This window comes from Andrena cerasifolii, chromosome 1 (assembly GCF_050908995.1).
Source record: "Andrena cerasifolii isolate SP2316 chromosome 1, iyAndCera1_principal, whole genome shotgun sequence".
Classification (NCBI taxonomy): Eukaryota; Metazoa; Arthropoda; class Insecta; order Hymenoptera; family Andrenidae; genus Andrena; species Andrena cerasifolii.
In genome coordinates, this window is record NC_135118.1 from 1,856,596 (window position 1) to 1,873,944 (window position 17,349).

General features: G+C 35.3%; 1 protein-coding gene across 3 annotated transcripts in view; it reads left to right on the forward strand.

The window, feature by feature from the left end:
- The window catches only part of Mnd (L-type amino acid transporter minidiscs), an 86,200-nt gene that overhangs the window by 52,596 nt on the left and 16,255 nt on the right, over positions 1–17,349 (forward strand). For all 3 annotated transcript variants that reach the window (XM_076815045.1, XM_076815232.1, XM_076815139.1), the window contains exon 3: positions 5,604–5,822. In XM_076815045.1, the coding sequence (XP_076671160.1) occupies positions 5,604–5,822 (219 nt within the window). The remainder of the gene's footprint in view (positions 1–5,603; positions 5,823–17,349) is intronic.

Consider the following 17,349-nt stretch of genomic DNA (forward strand, 5'->3'; position numbering starts at 1 on the left):
GTGTACTGTATCATTAAAAAAAACCAACATGTTATTGGATTGAATAATTTTGTAAAATATTGAAAATTCTTAGTCCTTACAATGGCCTAATAACTGGACAGTTTATAGTTAAACATACTAGTGTATGTTCCGATTTTACTGTTCCATTAGCTGGACACATGATGAAACATCAGCAATTTGGATGTTTTCTAGGGAAATTAAAAAAAAACACACTATAGTTTTTTCTATTGGCATATTTTTTCTGTATAAGTAATTTATTCAAATCAGTAAACAAGCTAGAGTAAATACAATCTATTATGGAATGATTAATGGTTATGTGTATTTATCTGTGACACGCGAATTTTACACGCGAATAAAAAACTAATAAGAACTGTAATTTTAATCTTCCAATCACAAAATAATACTACAAGGTACCATTTTTCTAAAAATGTATTAGTTGTACCAATATGCTAAACATTATTAAAAATATTCGCTTAAGAAAAAGTAGAAACTGTTTAGCAAATCAGATAAGAGCCATACTAAAATGGTGTAAACTGCAATTCAAGAGGGTTGAAGAAAATTTATTTTTATTACGAGTGTTACAAGTTTACTAAAAGAAATATGTACATGAGTATATTTTATTAAATATTTGAATAATTGAATAAAATAGTTCCTTTATGGATAAAGCGAATATTAAAAATGTAATATCAGTATTATTTACACTAGTGTCCAGGTATTGGGACGTTTACCTTACCTACGTAAGTATTTACAAGTATACATATATTTATATATACGAGCACCCGCATACTAAACAGCACGAATCAAATTATAGATATGTTAATACACGTGTCCTTGAATACACGGAATGGAGACCTTTACTATAGGTACATATGTAATAGTTACGTATTAGGGCGGAACGGAAAATCTAAAATTGAATTTTTAGTTGGCCTGGGTGCGGGATAGTTGTCTTTTGATTAACCACACACAACTGTAAAAAAATTTTGGAAAAATATTCATGTCTGCAGGTTCCTTTTTCCCCTAAAAATGATTATGTGATTATATGATTACTAGCTTTACTACTCGGCTTCGCCCGAAATTTAGATATTGATTTTATAAAAGAAAAACATTTTATTTTATTTTTTTTTTTGGTGAAAATAGTCACATTTATCTGGATTAGCCAGGCATAATCAGCTGAGGTACATTGCTTGACCCCCAAGTTTACCATTCGAAAGTTTTTAGGCGACGCAAACATACGAAACACTTTCTGCTTTATAGTATAAAATTTAGGAGAAAAAGGAACCTGCAGATATGAATATTTTTCCAAAAATTTTTTACAGTTCTGTTTGGGTGATCAAAAGACAACTATCCAGCACCCAGGCCAACTGAAAATTCAAATTTAAATTTTCGCCTATATAGTATGATTATATAATCATTTTTAGGAGAAAAAGGAACCTGCAGACATGAATATTTTTCCAAAAAAATTTTACAGTTGTGTTTGGTTAATCAAAAGACAACTATCCCGCACCCAGGCCAACTAAAAATTCAAATTAAAATTTTCGCCTATATAGTGTGATTATATAATCATTTTTAGGAGAAAAAGGAACCTGCAGACATGAATATTTTTCCAAAAAAATTTTACAGTTGTGTTTGGTTAATCAAAAGACAACTATCCCGCACCCAGGCCAACTAAAAATTCAAATTAAAATTTTCGCCTATATAGTGTGATTATATAATCATTTTTAGGAGAAAAAGGAACCTGCAGACATGAATATTTTTCCAAAAAATTTTTACAGTTGTGTTTGGGTAATCAAAAGACAACTATCCCGCACCCAGGCCAACTGAAAATTCAAATTTAAATATTTGCCTATATAGTATCGCTCCGCCCTAGTACGCATCTACGTATTAGCACGCTAACTTTCTCGAGGAATATTATACTAATTATGTAATTAGAACATTTAAGAAGATGTAAGTTAAGTTATTTGTCGCAAATATGTAGATACGTCTTCAAGATCATTCCTTGAGTTTTTCTACAAAAAAGTGTGTTTATTAATTATTTTATACACCGATAATTCTATCAGTCATCGCTGTATGCGACTTTCATCTATTTACCAAGCAATTTGAAGATTCAATCACGGTAGAATAATGTTAGTTTGGAGAGTGGGTGCCAAATCTGATGATGAAAGAAAAATGTGGAACTTTCTACCTCGAGTTTAACACATTGAGTGGCGTTGGCGTGTTTCCACGCCGAGGGATTATTGTCGAGAGTACAAAAGAGAAAGGAAAAAGCATTAGTAAATAATCTGACGTGCCTATCAGTTCTGTGGCGGTTCAGCCTCGCCACTGTAGTAGAAAATAGGGATGGGTTTCTCGGAGCTTCGAAACTTCGAAACCCAAGAAAGTTTCTAGTTTCGAGTTTTGAGAATTCGAAACGTTGCAGTTTTTTCGTTTTTCGATACTCACGAAACCCATATAAGTCCAGATAATTAATTTTTATATTGTTATATTTTGTTTAACTATGGCCAATCAAGATTTATACAAAAATGGTGACTTCAGTTCGCCACAGCTTAGTACAAAATCAATTCCTGATCGTTTCCAAAATCGGATAGTTTTCCTGTTTTGGAATTGAGCGAGCGGCACAATAATTATTGCCCGTGTTAGTTGGTGTTGGGGAAACAAGGCGACCATTCACGCTAACAGCGCTGAACCCAGACCTTAAGGATGGTATCGGACGTACAATATTAGACAACAATATATGAAATTTGAAATACTTGAATACCTTGACCAACAAAATTGAACTTTTCTTTTGTTCTCTACATTCAATAGCCGTTTCTTACAGATTTTTGTGTGCTGAAAACGAATCCGCAAACCGTTTATTGCCATCACCCTGAATTTTCGAGAAATTCGATTTTAAAAAAAAATGCAAATTTTCAACTTTGAACATCTTTTGTGTTCAAACAGTAATAGTTATTCGGTTGCTTGTTGCGTCAAATTATTCTATAAACCCTCCCGAATATGATATAAGTTATTGGTGCATTATGAACATTTAAATATGTTTAAACAACGATCAAAGGGGGAAAGAACGCCCGAAATGCACTAATTTTTGCAGATATCTTTCTATATATTTTAAAAGCTAAGGGTCTAGGAGAAAATCGGACTACTCCACACGATGCAGCAGACATTTTTCCTTCGGAAACCATCAACAGAAGTGGTAAAACACGTTTTGTTTTCAATTCAGAAGCGAAAGAGTTTGGCAAAACGTGCGCCGTCGACAGTGGTAGTCACGCGTGTTACGCGATTCTGTAACGCTGAGCGGCAGTGGCTCGCGCGCCGCCGTTGACTACCACTGTCCGCGCCGCACGTTTTGCCAAACTATTTCGCTTCTGTATCGAAAACAAAACGTGACTTACCACTTCTGTTGACGCTTTCCGAAGGAAAAATGTCTGCCGCATCGCGTGGAGTAGTCAGATTTTCTTCTAGACCCTTAGTTTTTAAAATATATAGAAAGATATCTGCAAAAGTGGGTGCATTTCGGGTGTTCTTTCCCCCTTTGATCGTTGTTTAAACATATTTAAATGTTCATAATGCACCAATAACTTGTATCGTTGTATTCGGGAGGGTTTATAGAATAATTTAGCGTAACAAGCAACCGAGTAACTATTACTCGTTCGGAGTTGAATATTTCCAGTTTTTTTTTTCAAAATCGAATTTCTCAAAAACTGAGGGTGATGGCGACAAATGGTTTGCGGATTTGATTTAATCGCACAAAAATCTATAAGAAACGGCTATTGAATGTTACAGAACAAAAAGGCTGTTGGACAGTGATATCTACGTCTTACGCATAGTAAATGTAGATGCAAGACACTCGAACGCCAGTTGGTCTTCTTTTTACTCCTAGAGAGGTATTTTTCACTTTACAAATGGTTTTTCAAGCATTACTTGTGAAACTTTTGCCAGTGAAAATGCCCTGAATTCACAATTTTTTTGCGCATTAACGTCATTATATATATATATATATATATATATATATATATATATATATATATATATATATATTTGGCGTAATTTTTTACTTTTAATGTAGTTTTACCATAAAAAAAACGTAATTTTTTGGCTTTTTCGAAGTATATGTACATATACCATAAAAAACTTCAAAAAAAGGAAATATATATGTATATATATGTATATATATACCATAAAAGAATCGAAGAATCGATGGAAGGAATGATTAAGAATAAAATCAATTAACTGAATCATTATATTGGAAAATGCAATATGTAATATATATATAATGGCGTTAATGAGCACAATGCAGCACAATGGCACAATGGCACAGAATGGCTTTTTTCGCTCGCATTAAGAACTACCGAAAATTTCGATAGTGTCGGCTATGGATAATATCGATAGTACAATCGATAGTTCTCCACCTCTATTACATACGTACCTGTGCGTGTTCTTTGTCTTCTTTGCCTTCGATTAACCAAACACAACTATAAACAAATTTTGGAAAAATATTCATGTCTGCAGGTTCCCTTTTTTCTTAAAAATGTAAAAATTCACAATGTGAATCTTATTTGAAGCAATACTATATACGAGAAAAATTAAATTTGAATTTTCCAAAATTTCTTTACGGTTGTGGTTGGTTAATCAAAGGACAACTATCCCGCACCCAGGACAACTAAAAATTCAAATTTAAATTTTCGCTTTTATAATATCGCTTCGCCCTAATTCACAATCAGTTTACAGAGATTACCTAAACTTTAGATTGCCGGGATTTTTTCATTGAAATTGTAAATTGTATTTACTTAAAATTTATGCATATATACCACCAACATCGGCAAAGTATCTAAATTTTTACGTGGCCACTATAGTCGCCAGTCCGTGCCTCTAAAAGTTAATAGCAGCATATGCGTCTGTGAATATCAAGCATTTGAATGGTCGAAAACGTAGAACCAAATTGTTCGATATCGCGCTTCGTTTTCGTGAGAATCGAGTTTAAAAAGCAGAGTACGCGTGCGCCGATGTACTAATGTACAGGTCAAGGCGTCTGGGAGGCACGCTGAGGTAAAGCGAACTGCCTAAGCCTAAGTGAAGGTGCCTAAAACTATAGGCATGTACTTCGGTGCACGCGTACTCGGCTAAAATTCAAAGTCAATTTTCTAGAAAAAAAGCGTGATATCAAAAAATTGTATTCTATATTTCCCACTGATTTTGGTAACTATTTACTTTAGGGATTCCTCATCGATTTTGATGAAATTTAGATACGTTGTAAAACTCGAAATGTTGAACAACTTTTTCATATACATGTTACCGCTGCTCGGCTTTAGTTTTCGAGATGTTCGTAAAACGTGAGCGGGTCGATAAAGGCCTCGAGGGCCGTAATCGGTGCAGCTCTCTAGAGTCTAGAGACTCTAGGAACCCTGCGGACCCATTTGATAGCCACACCGCGCTGATCAAAAGTTCTCCTTGGATTACTTTAATTGGACTCAAGTTCAACGGAGGCTAAGGCGGACCATCGGCTATAGCTCACGATATAATAATCGTTAATCGGACCTTTCATGCCGGATTGAATCCAATGTGACGAGGTCCCATTTGCCTCTTACTGACAAGAACGTTTGGTGTTTCAGGTACCATGATTCCCAAGTCTGGTGGAGACTACGCGTACATTAGCGATGCCTTTGGGCCCTTGCCAGCGTTCCTGTACCTCTGGGTGGCGCTGTTCGTCCTGGTCCCAACCGGAAACGCGATCACGGCCCTAACGTTCGCCCAGTACATCCTGCAACCAGTTTGGCCAGCTTGCGTGCCATCTTACACGGCTGTGCGACTTCTTGCTGCTGTTATCACGTGTAAGAACACAGCTCACGCTAATTATGATCTATTTAGTATCTTCCGTTCCTTACCGCCCGAGAGAAACAGAACGCTTTCGCTGTCTGTTCGACTTTTCAAATATATCACTCGCAATGATCACATTGTAATCAGAAACGAACGACTTCTAATCAGATAACTGTAAGGATATTTATATTACATGTGCATGCAGTGACTCGCATTAATATTCGGACACCATGCTGTGTCAGAGATTGTTGCTCTATATATTTGTTTACAACAGTGTTATTGAATTGCTTTTTTCGTATTATATTAAAACACTTATTGTTGTTAGTGTTCCTTCTCGCGAATTTCTCGAGAAATTTTATACTTGCTAATTTCTTATTTCTCAGGAAATACTATTTTTCTCGTGAAACTTGAGTCTACGAAAATTATTATAAATCTCATTTATTTTCGGAATTGAATTTTTAATTAGTTCAAATTGTATATTACTAGTTAATCGCGAACGTATAAACACATCTACAATTTATAATAAATTTTATTAGTAGCATTAGAATCTATATGAATTACAATAGAAAATCTCAGTAGAGAAGATTCGATATTATTGACTGGTGAAGGTGCTCTTAAATTATTATTTAACAATTTAGAAAAATGGTGTGCCTACTGAATTAAGTAATGAGTTTCTTGTGGCTATTATAGAAGAAATATCGAAAAGAAGAGACAAAATTATTGTATCCCTTATAAAATTGTTGCATAGGTAATGGAGAATCTCTTCAGAAAGATTCAAAAGACGCGTTTGTCATTTAATATCCACGCCAAAACAATTTTTAAGTAGCTAGACTTTTCGGAAAATATAACAGTAACCATGATTCTACTGAAAATACTGACAAATTTACGGGTCCTCAAAATGAAGAATTACCATTAAGAAAACAATTAGAGATAGCAATCGCAGAGAGCCTCCGAGAAATTAGTATCAACCAAGAAGACGATAAATTCTGGACTTTCACAAAGGAATTTCATATATTTCGGTCCACTGGAAGGACAACCAATTTACCATAACTTAAGTCAACATCCACTCAAAACGAAAGAAAGTTTTCTACAGCTACAGATTTTATCACAAAAAAAAAGGAACAGATGAAAAACCGTTTTGAAATAAAAAAGTAATGTTTCGCTTTGCACAAATTTTGTATTAAATAAATAAATATATCAATTATATTTAATATCCGTTTTTCCATTTATACAAGGTTTATGCAAATTAGACAGGAATGAACAATTAGTTAAAGGTTGCTTGTGTTTTTCATAAATATTATCAACATTATTCCAAAAATATAAATTTTGTAATATTTTTTTCAATTTCTTGTTACGAGCCGAGGCTGAGGGCAATGAGAGTGGCGGCTGCGAGGCCGAGGATTGAATTTGTTTGTTGGAGTTTGTTAGTAGCGGACGAACCGGGGTCTGGTATCCCCGGGAGCCGCTATAAGGAGGTTGGAATTTCCGAGAGCCACTAGGAAGATGGTTGTCGTGGACGAACCGGGGTCTGGGATCCCCGGGAGCCGCTAGGAAAGTGGATATCGTGGACGAACCAGGGTCTGGTATCCCCGGGAGCCACTAGGAAGGTAAAGTTTCACGGATGAACCGGGGTCTGGTATCCCCGGGAGCCACTAGGAAGGTAAAGTTTCACGGACGAACCGGGGTCTGGTATACCCGGGAGCCGCTAGGAAGGTGGATATCGTGGACGAACCGGGGTCTGGTATCCCCGGGAGCCACTAGGAAGATGGTTGTCGTGGATGAACCGCGGTTTGGTATCCCCGGGAGCCACTAGGAATGTTAGTTCAGCCTCGTAACTTTATAATGTGATACCCCTTGAGCGGTAAAGGGGTATCTTTGTGGGTTGGTCTCAAAGAGGAAATTCGGATGGTGATTGAAGAGAACACTGAATTTATAAATACTAATTATATTCTGTATATAATAGCAGTCTTTTACAGATGTTTCCGTGTTTTTGTCGCGGTACCTAGGTCCACCTCTCGGTTTTGACGCACTGAGAAATGCGGGGGTCTCAACAAATAAGTGTTAACAGACACAACACCTATCAGCAACTCTACGTACTGTATGGTTTAAGTTGAAATAATACTCGAAGGAGAATACTACTTGGTCTCGCAAGCCTCTTTCGTCTACGCGTGTTAGTCTTCAAATGAGCCCCCGAGTATTGATTCGTGGCCCTTTTTATATCGCGAAATTCGGTAAAAAAATTAGTGGGGATATGAATACCTTCATTAAATATTAGGTTTTCCGGGAAAACTCGGTTGCATCCCACCACTGCAGGAAACTGTGACCCCGCCGGGTCACGCGCATTCCGGACACCCGAAAGGGTTTAAAAGTTCAAAGATAGGGCCGCGTACGTAACATTCTCGAGAATTCTCGAGAAGTAGGTATGATCTGATTTCTGATTTCTCGAGAAACAAAAAATATCGAGAAATCAGGAACACTAATTGTAGTTAGTAGAAACATAAACATTATTTAGGTAGCACACAGTTTTTTTTTGCAAAATAACTGATAACATAAAGAATGTCGAAATTTAACATCGCACAAATATTCGGACTCAGCAGTTTACTGGCTGTAGTAAGTCGTTGGATGCAGTCGGCTATTTTGCTAGTGTATATTGTTTCTAAGCGTAACGTCTAGCGTGCATCAAAGACTCACAAGGAAACATATCGAACCCGAAATTTCTGATTGCAATGAAACTCCGTACGATTGTAGAGCATGTCGGAATATGTAAGAAACGATTTTTTTTCTGCGGAAAAACACTCCGAGGGGGTGAAATCAGCCCCCAAATTTTCAGCGATTTTTCGTTTTTCGAGTATAACTTTGTAACGGTGCGAGGTAGAAGAAAACCGTAAATGGACAAAATGTTCAGTATTTGATGCCGTATAACGCGCTGCGTAAGAAATGTTTGTACGTGCAACAATTTATAAATAAATTAAAGTTTTCGTTATTTTACATATAATTTCTAACCGCGAGGGTTGGGGACGATCTTTTTCCGTGTAAAAGTTATAATTCGCAATGGTTTACTAAAATGTAAAAGGAAAAAATTTTGGTTCGTTTGTTTATTTGTTTACAAAAATTTTCAGCCTTTGTCCATATTACTACCATCTGCCACTTGACAATCGAGGATTTTTTTTACGGAGTTTCATTACGATCAGAATTTTCGGGTTCGATATGTTTCCTTGTCAGTACCGTTATTGACTTCGTTAATATTAGACGTATTATTAGTGAATTAATATTAGTCATATTATTAGGGACGTAAAGGCAAAAATACATCCTTTGAAATTCGACAACTGGTTATTTACCACCACAAAGAAAAGAGAAAGTCATGTCGAGAAATAGCCAAATTGCTAAATGTAAGAAAGAGTACTGTAGCAGATATTGTGCACAGGTATATTCATGAAGATCGAATCGATTCAATTCGGCAAAAGTGACGTCCAAAATTATTCTCGCGAAGGATGCAAGATTGTTGGAAAAATAAAGAATGATCCTAAAGGAAGCGCTATAAAACTACTTAGCTGCCGAATTATTGCAAGATTCTGGAAAGAAAGTGCATCCCGACACAGTGCGTCGGGTATGAAAAACCCATGGATACAACGGCAGGGTTCCACGAAGAAAATCATACATAAACCAAATAAATCGAAAAGAACGATTAAATTTTGCTAAAGACTACGTTTCTAAAAAGCAAACATGGTGGTACAATGTAATATTTGCGAATGAAAGCAAATTCAAAGTCGTGAATTAATTTCGTCGTAATTTAAGGGGTTATACCTAGTCAGGCGGCCGAAAAGAGGCGAATGTTTGTGAATTTTTTTTAAAAAAGCGGAAGCATATATTTTTACAGAACTTTTCGCGCTTAAAAGAGCAACATTTAAAGCAGAGTTGGGCAAAATATAATTTAATTACAACTTACAAATTGCGATTAAAATGTAATTTTGTGGTTGATTACACATTATTTTCCGTAATCGTTAATTTAGGTAGTTGACCATTTGGTTTCGTCAACTACCTAAATGAACGATTACAGAAAATAACGTGTAATCAACTACACAATTACATTTTAATCCTAATTTGTAAGTTGTAATTTGATTACATTTTGCCCAACTCTGATTTAAAGAACCCCATACAGCACACTTCGTGGCGGCAACGTTGCAGGATGGTTGCAGTAACCTTGCAGTATTGCATGGTTGCAGCGCAATGTGGATGTAACGTTGCTGCGACGTTGCCGTGCAACATTGCACGGGACGGACATAGAATTATTGCTGCATAGTTGCATCAATGTTGCGGTGCAATATTGCACGGCAACGTTCCTACAATATTTCTGCAACGTTACGGCAACGTTTGGTAACGTTTCCACAATGTTACAGCAACGTTGCGCCAGTATTGTGGCAACGTTCCTGCAATGTTGCCGCAATGTTGCTGCAACTACCATTTGAACTTAAAATATTTCCGTTCTTTGTAATCATACGAGAAAATGTCTAAGGATAACAATGTTTGCTTCAGAGAGACAATTCTGACAGAGACGATTTTTGTCTCAAGGTTATATTTCCCGAAATTTCAAGATCATCGATGATTTTTTTTAATGGAATGACGTATTTTCATTACTGTAACGTTATAGCCAATAAAACTACTACTTCAGCCATGTATAATATGTTGTCCTTTTTGTATAGCAATCATTTTTTCCTGAGACATTTTCTCGTATCAATACAAACAACGGAGATATTTTAAGTTTGAATGTTAGGTGAGTCACCCTGTATATTTTAATGCGTAGAATGACACATGGTGGAAGTTGTAGTACATACTTACTAGTGTTACAAAACCCTAATGGAGTTTGTCAAAATGAGTCTTCGTTTTTGAATAATTTTAGTTTAAAGTTTTGCATGGTAGGAGTATAAGTTCGAATACGTTAGCATTCTTATCAATCAGTGGTTGTAGCTGCGGCGGTAAAGTGTTCACCTACGACGCTACAGGTCGCCGGGTCGAATCCCCTTGGGGGAAAAGAATTTTCTTTGAGAAAAAGAAACACAAGCTTTTATACTTCTATGATTCTGCACACATATATACACCGTTATATATATGTTTGGCCCTACTGCCCGAAACGTTGCAGGAGGCGGACATAGAATTATTACTGCACCCTTGCGGCAACGTTACGTGCAACATTGCAATCTTGCACTGCAACCATTCTGTAACTTTGCTGCAAGCAAATATTTACGTTTATAATAAAGTAACCCGACATCCAAGAAGCATTTCTAAAAATTTGGTTTTGCGATGATCACTGCCATTCGGAACCAGATTATCTACAATCAAAAAACAAAAAAGATTTCGTTAGTATATTAATGTATCCTCAGGTTGACGGAGAGAATTTTCCGAAATATTAATTTAAAACAAAATGGGGGCTATTTAAAGTTGAAATCATGATTTTTTCGTGCAAAAATCACGCGAAAAAAATCAGGATTTCAACTTTAAATAGCCGCCATTTTTTTTTTAAATTAATATTTCGGAAAATTCTCTCCTTCAATCGGAGAATACATTAATATACTAACGAAATGTTTTTTGTTTTTTGATTTTAGTTAATCTGGTTCCGAATGGTAATGCTCACCGCAAAACCAAATTTTTTGGTACTTTATTATAAACGTAAATATTTTTCTACGAAAAATTTACCAAATGTTCTTTAAATGTTGCTCTTTTAAGCGCAAAAAGTTTTGTAAAAATATACGCTTCCGTTTCTTCAAAAAAAATTCACGAATATTCGCTTCTTTTGGGCTGCCTGACTAGGTATAACCCCTTAAGGGGTATTCTAGTCTAGACACTCGTTTTTGAAGATGATATTTGGAAATTAATTCTGGAAAACCTATCGCGCCTGTAGGGCAGACGTTTTGCACACATATTTAGTAGTGTTTGAACTATCAACATAATTTTTTGGAATGCATTATATTGACATTTGTCCAAGTTACACGCCGAAGCGCAGGTCATGTCATCAAAAACCGGCCCCATCGGGCGCACGAATTGCGGCCGTCCTAGTCATCTGAAACGAAAGTACCAAAGATTTTTTTAAACTATATGAGCGTAGTTATTGCCGGAACTAGATGTAACCAAGTCCGGACATTGTTACCGAAATCGCAGCTGTTTAAAAATTGATATTTGATTTTTTCGACTTTTCTTGAGCTAAAAGACGGTGTGGGGGAGGTTGTATTAAAACTATTGATATAATTCTAGTTCAGGCTATAAGTGCACATTCACTTTGAATGTGTGTCAAATTTTAGCTCAATCGGTCCAGTAGTTTTTGAGAAAAATCTGCGCCCGATTTAAAAAAATTGTTTCGAGAAAAAACGCGTTTAAAGTTTTTCATGCAGTTACGACCTATACGACTGAAGTTACGGTAGATAACGACTAATTTCTGTAACTTATCCCTAATCTGCTGTAACAGGACCGTAGAGGAAACCTTCCTCAGCTTAAAAAAAAAATCATGTTGTGCATCTCTCTCTTCTCTACTGGCAGTCATAGCCTCTTTAGATACGAGGGTCGAGGGAACGATTACGTGCCACGCTGCGGCTTTAAGGGGAGGTTCCGGTCTAGAGCCCAAAAAAAAAGGTGATCTTTAGGAATTAATTATAGGAAAACTACTATATATAATTTAATGGGACTTGGTGCATTGTATTAAGGATGTCTTAAATTATAGAAATATATTTTTCGTTTTATAATTAATCATTGCAGACGGCACTGGGGAATCGTTAAAGTCAAGGCGTCAAAAAATGCATCCAAATCGGTGGGACCTGTATCCCCAAAAGTTATTATCCGATTCGACTGAAACTTTTTTTATTTTGAAGAATATACTTCTGGCTAGGGGGGATACCAGAAAAAAAATACAAAAATGACATTTTTAAAGAAAATAACAACACTTGAACTTTGAAATCACTTTTTCCCTATATTTTTCACCCTTTCAAAAGTACGCCTTTGAAAATTATAAATTTTCAATTTTTGTATTTTTTCTGGTACCCCCCTAGCCAGAAGAATATTCTTCAAAATAAAAAAAGTTTCAGTCGAATCGGATAATAACTTTTGGAGATACAGGTCCCACCGATTTTGATCAATTTTTTGACGCCTTGACGTTAACGACTCCCCAGTGCTGATCTTTAATGATTAATTATAAAACAAAAAATATATTTCTATAATTTAAGACATTCTTAATACGATGCAAAACGCCCCATTAAATTATATATAGTAGTTTTCCTTTAATTAATTCCTAAAGATCACCTATTTTTTGGGGCTCTAGACCGGGACCTCCCCTTAAGGAGGTGAAAACTAACCTCAAAGTCAAATAGACACTGCCACTTTTTCCCGTATAACTCCCAAGGTACAACAGAGAGAAAAAAACGTTTCAAACAAAAGTTTAATGTTGCAATAAGCGCTACAAACTTCCGTTAACAAAAATTTTAAAAAAGCTTTTTTTTTTCTTAAAACAAAACTTTTACCTCACGTTATTACAATTCCACGAGTAAACCGCTCTACTTGTGGATATATCCTGTAACACGCGGCAACGTCTCGCACGGGAACGTTACAAGCGTGTACAGTCTAAAGCTCCTATACAGCACGGAAAATAGAATTTTGTCTGCCAATCTAAATTTTTCTACTTCATTTGTATTTTTTGGATATTTAATCCAGTTTTGTCGTCTGGTACAGATTTTGCGGGCAACTTCAGTTACTGTTCAACTAACTGTACCTACTCTGATGAGCATCAGTATCCTCACCAATGCCTACTTGCAAACCGGGATCACCTATGTATCTAAAAGCTACCTCCATCTTCTCTTTCCGTGAAAGACCGCCACTTCTGATTTCGTTCACGACATCTAAAAATGTATCCGCCAGGTAGTTCGCATGGTGTTCTTCGAATCTAAACATGGCACGGTACTATCGGGTATGGTTTCTTCGACTTTTGTAAACCTTGGGGGCACGAATTTGCATGAACAACGCCACGATTGCGATTGAGCAGACCAGGCCTTCCCAAGTAGGGGAAATGCACTCCTAAAACAGATGTTTCGGTTCTCCCTCCACCGGTGCGCCTTCAGCTAAGGTGGGACGACTCCTAAAACCCTCTCTCCGAGGAGACAGTAACGTCGCTGGGAAGCATGTTGGGCGCTTTAGGGCGAAAGTACCAAATGTGTCAAATTTTTATAGGAAATTTCATAATCACTTAAAAATAGTAGGAAAAATTAAAATTTAAACTAATTTCATTAAAATGACTTAAAAATACTAGGAAAAATTAAAATTTAAACTAGTTTAAATTAAAAATTAAAAATGAAAATTTAAACTAGTTTAAATTAAAAATTAAAAATTAAAAATTAAAAATTAAAAATTAAAATTTAAACTAGTTTAAATTAAAAATTAAAATTTAAAATTTAAACTAGTTTAAATTAAAAATTAAAAATTAAAATTTAAAATTTAAACTAGTTTAATTTAACAATGTATGTAATACATTTTTTGTAATTCTTTTTACGTCATTTTGAAATGCTAGTTTAAATTTTAATTTTTCCTACTATTTTTAAGTGATTATGAAATTTCCTATAAAAATTTGACACATTTGGTACTTTCGCCCTAAAGCGCCCAACATGCTTCCCAGCGACGTTACTGTCTCCTCGGAGAGAGGGTTTTAGGAGTCGTCCCACCTTAGCTGAAGGCGCACCGGTGGAGGGAGAACCGAAACATCTGTTTTAGGAGTGCATTTCCCCTACTTGGGAAGGCCTGGAGCAGACAATTTAAGACAGACGACTGGCAGACTTAAGATAACACTAGCATTTATTTGCAGTTTTCAGTAAGTACTATGTGCAGGGTCGGCGCACAGTGGGACGGATCGACGTTTAGGTAGGCATTCAGTTCATTTCTTACATATTTCATCATTTAATGATTATAATCTAAGATTACAGGTAATATATTGTATAATAAATACAATAATCATTTTTTTCTCGTCGCTCTTTTTAATAATGGGACTTCAAGAGTCCCTTCATGTTGATTTCCATATATATGGATCGGGGCTTATTAATAAATTATTTAGAACATCTTGATTTGTCATTTTTCGACTGCTCTTTTTGCGTATAATTCGCAGTAGTTTTTAAAATCATTATTTCGGGCGTTCTGGGCTTCCTCGGTTAAATATTCTAAAAAAAAATTTAGATTTCCATTTTTAGAAAATAATCAGCTTTTACACATTGGAATAGTTTTAGTTAGTCTTTTTCTTGTAATGAAAAATATAAACACTTATATTCTATTGCCAAATTAAGATTTTTTGTTACCATTTTCGTATTTTTTTAAATTAAAAGAATTGTTCGTATTTGTCCGTAAATTCAAGCATACCTCATAATTCTGGATAGATTCAATTTCACAAAATTCAATTATTCATATCCGACCGCATCTGACCCTTTGAAAATTTGATATTTTTTTGCAGAAACGCAGGTGCAAGTCAGGAGAAATATACTATTTTGCTCCGATTTTTTATTTGCAATAATAATTGTGCAAATTGAATGTTTTTAACTTTAAATTACACTAATTGAGTAATGTTCAAATATAATAATAATGAGTAATATATGTTGGAAGCGAAGCACGCAGAGGTGTGCAACGTGCAATAGTAGGAATGAAACGCTAGATAAATAAGAATGAATTTTGGGGAAACAAATAAAAAGGAAGCAAGCAAGTCCTAATAATGATTTTTTGTGAAAATAGACGCATTCATCTGGATTAGCCAGGCATAATACAAAATTGGAGCAAAATAGTATATTTCTCCTGACGTGCACCTGCGTTTGTGCAAAAAAATATAAATTTTTCAAAGTAAAAATACGAAAATGGTAACAAAAAATCTTAATTTAGCAATAGAATATAAGTGTTTATATTTTTCATTACAAGAAAAAGACTAACTAAAACTATTCCAATGTGTAAAAGCTGATCATTTTCTAAAAATGGAAATCTAAAATTTTTTTTAGAATATTTAACCGAGGAAGCCCAGAACGCCCGAAATAATGATTTTAAAAACTACTGCGAATTATACGCAAAAAGAGCAGTCGAAAAATGACAAATCAAGATGTTCTAAATAATTTATTAATATGCCCGGATCCATATATTAAAAAGAGCGACGGGAAAAAAATGATTATTGTATTTATTATACAATATATTACCTGTAATCTTAGATTATAATCATTAAATGACGAAACTGTCCCACTGTGCGGCGCGAGGATGCTTGGCGCCCTTGTGCAAGAAAATTTTTGGTGCCCCTAAATTTTTGCACCTGTTTTCTATTTAATATGTTTTGCCTTTACGAGGTACAATAAAAAAGAATTACATTTACATTTTGTTTATATGGGAGTTGGATTCCTCTATTATTAAGTCTGTGATATAGTTCTTAGCACCCCCTTGGGCTGGCGCCCTTTTGCGGTGCATTAATTATTGCATAATGGGTTCCGCCGGCCCTGACTATGTGTTACGTATACGTATTTCACGCATTTACTGAAAAATTAGTAAAAACTATTACTAATAAATACTTCATCCTTTGTTGCAACTGAGTATTTGCTTGAAAAATCACTAGTAAAAGCTTATACTTGCTTTTATGCATACGGCCCACTACTGTCCGAATATTTTTGCGGTATTAAATTTCGGCATTGTCTACTTTATCGCTTATTATGCAAAAAACTATGCGCTTTAAATAAATAAAATTTGTGTTTTTAATTACTACAATAAGTGTTTTAATATATTAAAAAAAATCTGTTCAATAACATTATTATAAACAAATATGTAGAGTAATAATCTCTCGCACACCATGGTGTCCGAATATTAATGCGAGTCACCGTAGTGTAAGGTATATTACGCATTTCAGACGAGCTGGAACGAAATATTATGTCGAGTCCAACTCATTGGAGTTTTGAGGGTTAACCCTTCGGGTGGCGACACTTTGAACCGGGGGTTGAAAACAGTTATGATATCGGTTTCGGTTCGCGAAATATTTATAACAACCGAAATAATCTTGAAACAGTTACGAGTGAAAAAGATTCTGGCCTATATCGGTTTCGGTTCTACAGAACCTACAGTAAGGAGCATAACTGAACCAATAACCACTAGTTTTGTATAAATCTTTATTTATTGCTAAGAATGTAGAAGAATATTAAAAAATGAATATTACAGTAAGATTTATTACAGTTAGAAGTAACATCAGAAATTTTTTCAATAATTAATCTCTCCTCGTTTAGCACTGACAAACAAAATGGATTGACTCGGTTTTGCACCACGTCCAATATTTGGCAATATTTAATATATATATTTTTTTTAATATTTCGTCCACAACCCTTTTGCTTGCAAAACTGCGCTAATTCGCTTCGGCATACTTTCTATTAATTTTTTGCAATAATCCGGAGATATTTTTCCCCACTGTTCTTGAATTCTATCGTACAAATTTGTGATTGAAGTTGGTTGGGAGTCATATGAATCCCGAAGTCGTCTTTTTAGTAAACCCCATAGATTCTCTATGGGGTT